Source organism: Gavialis gangeticus, unplaced genomic scaffold, assembly GCF_001723915.1.
Source record: "Gavialis gangeticus isolate Ggan-Ray unplaced genomic scaffold, GavGan_comp1, whole genome shotgun sequence".
Lineage (NCBI taxonomy): Eukaryota > Metazoa > Chordata > Crocodylia > Gavialidae > Gavialis > Gavialis gangeticus.
In genome coordinates this window covers 138,455,717-138,461,225 of record NW_017729025.1, presented here as the reverse complement: position 1 = coordinate 138,461,225, position 5,509 = coordinate 138,455,717, and the positions used below count along the sequence as shown (strand labels likewise).

The window sequence follows — 5,509 nt, the reverse complement described above, 5'->3', positions numbered from 1 at the left end:
CTGTTGCTGTCCCTTCAATTATTCTCTCCATTGGCACTAAAATAAGAGGAGTATAACCATTCTCCCACCCCTTTTCCACCTCCCATAGATAATATGTTGAATACTGATCTTTCCACTGTTCATCTGATTTAGATGGTTTTAGACTGGAAACACCCAGCTAGGTTTTTGCATTATCTCCCAATCTGGTTGGGGCTTCTGGGCATTACTGCAGTACAGTATAATATTTCTTTAAGATCTCATTTTAAATTACAGCCAAAATTGCATCAGATGTACAATGTAGTTTCACATCAGTGATGGCTGAATAGCCGCTTGTGTATTCAAACAGAATTAGAATATTCTCTATTAGTAAGGAAGAGGAAGTCAAACAATTCATATGTACATAGTAGAAAAGAGTTATTTATGCTGTCCCCAATATCACATTATCAAGCACGAGTGGGAGTGGAAGTTGGACACCCAAATTCTCCAATCTCCATGAAATGTTCTGGGCAAACTGGTATGTGGACCTTTACGACTGGGAGCATAGTTTATAGGCTATGGGTATTTACTCTCTCCCAACAATGAAAGTTTTACAACCCCATTCAAATAATTCCCATTCTAAATAGAATTGGGCAGAACAGTAGGAGATATTCTTACCAGAGAACAGGCATATGGTGGTATTCCTTAACACTGTGCCTCACTTTCCTCACTGGCCATAGTCTCCCGCTTGCTGACTCGAGAATTTAATTTATTCTTTTAACCCTAGGTTACAAGTCTTTTGCCCGTTGGCCATAAGGATTTACTGCCCTTGAGACAAGCTCATCAACACATTGCCTCAAAGAGGTTATCCTTAGGCACAGGTATGAGGTGCCATGCTCTCTAACACCAACTCTTGCTTCATGTTCCTAAATAATGACATGCCCAAACACACCAGCTTCAGTCCTGGTTCATTATCACCCTACCCAAAGCCAATTCCTATACTTGCTTCTTGCTCATCTAAAAGGCCTTCTCCTTTTCACTTGAGGCCATGGCTCCTGTCCTGGGATTCATTACTGGAGCACCCAACAAACAAACCATTTGTTTGGCTGCTTCCAAATATCCAGCCTTTGCCTGGTAGACCTTACTCATCATTCCCTCCAAGGAATACAATGAAAAAAGAGAGTGCTCTGTCCCCATTAAGGGCAGAAGAAGCTGAGCTAGACCCTGGACCCAGCTTTGTGCTATCAGAGGGTATAGAGCATGTACTGGTATCAGGAATGGTTATTTTCTTTTCCTTGCCAGAACATGATACCAGTTTTTAAAGACACCTTAGAAACCTTCACAATATGATTTACTGAGTTAGATATTGTACGTGGCACTGTATCTGGGTTTTCTGAGGGACTTTAGAAAATGTATACCCTATCAACTAGAGAGCCAGTTAATACTACTCTCAAAAAGTAACTGAAAGAAGAACTCTGGGTAACGTAAAGCAAAAACTAGGTTTGAAATCGTGCATTCCACAGAGAAGCATGCAGGCTTCCAGGTCAACTAATTCCATTTACTACTTGATTGAAATCCCATACACTACTTCTGGAAGGCATGCCCTCTCTCTGTATTAGATGATCAAGTACAGGCAACAGATTATGAAGTCCCTAATTCTAAAAAGTAATGACTGATTTGTGTCTCAATATAAATGCCACATCTAGAATCTAACTTACAGGCAGACATCTGCCCAATTGTATGTTACTGGAGAAAGAAAAATCAAAATTTAAAATTCCCCCCCACGCATACACACACACCCCCTAGTAAAAAGTTGGTGAACAAGCCATTATAAATGTCTCATTACCAATGGGGGTCCCATACACACAGCCCTTCACTCATAACAGTATCCTAGGCTGTAGGGAACATGTAACTAAGTCTGCTTGGACTAATATTACTAACACCCATGCAGAGTATTCCCTAAAACCTCTCTTCAGTCCTTGGAGTAGGGTCGTAAAAGGGCAGAAGGCTATAGGAGGACTAAGCAACTGTGTTAGTTAGCTATTAAAACTTCTCTGGGATCAGTCAGCTGGGAAACATCAATCAATAATATACTCATCTGTTCTTTTAGTACCTAGACCTCATAAATAGGCATCCTCTGCCCTTTTTAAATTGAAAAAATAATATTTATACATAAAAGTGTATATATACACACACATTACAAACTATAATAAACTACTGTTGCTAACTTATCTCCCACTATTTCCACTACTGAGTTAATTAGACACTGAACTTCAGGCAGTTACCAAGATTAGCATGACCTACCTAAGTAGGTCATACTAGCCATTCACAGATCTTAGTCATGCCCTATTCCACATACTTCACCATCCCCACCTGGAGCTCCCCACTACAGAACAACAGCTAGGTTGAGCCCTTTGAAAGTGTGTCTCGTGTAATCATTCAGTCTCCTTTTATTCTCCACAAGTGTACGCACAGCTAATAACAAACAAAAATTCCTGCCCATCAAATGTTATTCTGAAACCACTAGAAATAACATCTATATTAGCTGTAAAATTCACTTTGACATCTTCAGAAGTGGCAAGGATTTAACTTTAGTGAAACACACATTTGTTTTTGCTCTTTTTAAAACAACTAAATGATACCACATGTGGAAATTCTATGTTTCCAACGTTAACTACGTTCAAGTGGACACACCCCATGTTATTTTTTAAAAGCATTTTAGTCTCAGGAAAGAAAATGCTACATAATTAGACCGGCCTATATACAGTGAACAACATTTTTCTTTTTAATTTAGCAACCCTCTCTTACTACTCAACCATCTCTCTTCAGACCCTTAATCCAGTAAATTACAGGTTCATTCAAGCCAGCTCATTTTATTTCTTAGAAATGGTTAAGGCGTTCAGATTCTGCTGACAGTTTCAGCAAAAGGTTTCATGCAACTTGTATCAGCATAGCCATTTATGTTGCTAATACTTCCCCATTTCTAGTCTTATTTACTCACCATTTGTCTCTCTTTTGCAGATAGGCTAATTTCACAGTTACACTTCCACTGGGCTCAAAAGAACCAGTGTAATGCCTTGTGCAGCCACTTAACTATAACTCTAGTCTCTTATCTCAGCTACTTACTTTTTCTGTTCTAATTTCCTCCTCCCACATCAAATCACAGTGCCCAACTACTGTTCATTTAAAGAACCAGTCATCTCTCCAGAAGGTCAAGCTCTACACCCAGTTACTAAGGCCCAAATTCATGAAAACCAACAGCTGTAAATTCTGAAGTACTAGCAAAGTCGCACTTAAAAAATTAAACATATAAAGCTATTTACTACTTTATCCTCTAGTGATTTTTATTTTTCAAAGTATTATTTTACAGTTTTACATTTGCATTTGCAAGGCTGCTAAGGATATGAATGTCAGAACTGCCCTGGTCACAACTGCCTAGAGTAAGTGCCATTGTGTAAAGAGCTGGGGTGTGACCACAAAGACCAAAGGTCATCCACTTTGGAAGACAGAGCCTTGAACTCTTGGGGTTCATACAGGACTACATTTGTCTCAGGTTTGCAGCTGGCTCTCACTACTGGGTTATGTAAAACATGTAATTTCTAAATAAAATCTCTCTGTGCCTTAATAAGAAAAAGAATAGAATAGCGAGGAAGAGAGCAGGATAAAACCTTACGCATGTTGTAATACTTAAGCCCTTCAGATTCCAATCTAGGATGAAGACAGCAGATGGAGGTACATGGAAAGGAGAAGCAACTGAAAAACATAACGTATTATATTTTCTCAAACAGCAGAGAAGGTTGAGTTAGAAACTTGGGGAAATGTCTCTTTGAGAATATTCAATCATGTTTACAAGCAAGAGTCTTTATCTGCCCACTTTGCATTTTCAATTGTATTGGTGGGAAGAATATTTTCTAAATTAAATGTTGCAAAATATGAGTAAATCGGGGTAAGAATTACAAGTAGTTAGAACAAGCTAGAGAATAAAAGCATAGAAACCAACTGAAATACAAAGCAGCTTTCTACAGCAAAGATTTCCTTGGGGGCTTGCATTATGTCTTATTCATATGAGTTTGTTCTAGTGAAGAGACAGTATTGTAGTGGACAGTCTGACTCAGATTTACTTGAGCCCCTTTGAAATACTGATGATGACTCAAAGCTTTTCCTATTAGGCAAGATTTTTGTCATGTTACAAATGTTTTATGGCCTTTAAAGATTCCAAAATCCTTTCTGCTTTAAGGATAAAGGAACTCTTCACTTCTCAAACACTGCAGATATTCTGCGATTACCCTGAGGATATTAGAAATGCACAATTGTGAGGAGAGGTATAATTATGTCTGGATGTAAATGGAACCATTCTAAGAGCTGAAACTTGGAGACACTTTCCGGGTGGCTGTAGACTTTTAGAGGTCCAGCAGGTCATTAAGAAATACTCAGGACCCCAAAATGGTCTAGTAGCTTCCTGGATAATGCTGGGCAATTTTTTCCATCTTCCTAAGATTTCATTATTAACCATTATTACTTTTATCCATCCTACATAATTTGAAAGTAAGTAGGCTGGATAAAAATACGACAATTTCCTTGTCATAAAGAGCTTACAATCAGAACAGACAAGGGTGAAAGAGGGGGAAAGATTCAGTACACAGTTTTCAACCCTCTCTTGTATATTGATATTTTCATGTTTATCCCTTTAAAATTTACCTCTTCTGATTTTACTTCTTAATACACTTTTGGTAATTTACTTTTCATCTCCTGTTGAACCCATTCCTATTCTAAACTTAGAACTCTCCTGCCTATTTTCCATTACAAAAATTGTTTTACTATTAAAATCAATGGGATCACTCAGTGTGCCTTATACAACTGGGCATAAGGTAAAGTGTATGCATAACAATTTGCAGGATTTTATCTCTGTTAGTCCTGCTCTTCATTTCAGACTAACTGCAAATGACTACCTTTCTTTTGTATTCACCTCTTGCCTGCTCTTGTCCCTTTATTCACTCATTCAGTGTATTCTAGGATGAAACATTTACACACCTGAACAAAAAACAGAGGGTCACCATTAGTATAGTAAGCCATGTGCTAGCTCATTGCCACCAAGCTTGTCCTTCCCTTTTCACTACTTTTAAGGGAATCAGACCCTTCTAATGTTATTAGTAGAAGGGCAAGCCACCCTTAAGGTGTCCACAAGTTCTAGTAGCCTGTATGAGTACTCTAGCCAACATCTTAAAAGGTATTTTTTTAGATGCCAATTTAGAGCCCTAAGTCTATGTGCCAGTGATGTTCTCAAATCTACCATTCATCTGTAACCTTACGCCATAGGACTCTAAATGCTCTTAGCACCAAGGGGCACCTATACATGTCCTGGACATCTGCTAATTAGCACAGGTCAGAGCAGACTCAATTAATCAAGTTGGCTGGAATGTGCTAATTACCGCACTCCAGCAGCCTCTGTATCATGTATTCAGCATCCCTGTACTTCAAAAAGGCAGTGGGGGTGCCCCCACTGCCATATTCAACCACAGGACATTGAATACACATGACATGGCAGGCACTTTAA

General features: G+C 38.7%; 1 protein-coding gene across 1 annotated transcript in view; it reads right to left on the bottom strand.

Annotated features, from left to right (window-relative positions):
- INSC (inscuteable homolog (Drosophila)) overlaps positions 1-3,062 on the bottom strand; it is a 403,168-nt gene extending 400,106 nt beyond the window's left edge. Inside the window, exon 1 of the mRNA XM_019519640.1 lies at positions 2,957-3,062. Coding sequence (XP_019375185.1) covers positions 2,957-2,959 — 3 coding nt within the window. The 5' untranslated portion in view covers positions 2,960-3,062. The remainder of the gene's footprint in view (positions 1-2,956) is intronic.
- Positions 3,063-5,509: the final 2,447 nt, after the last annotated feature.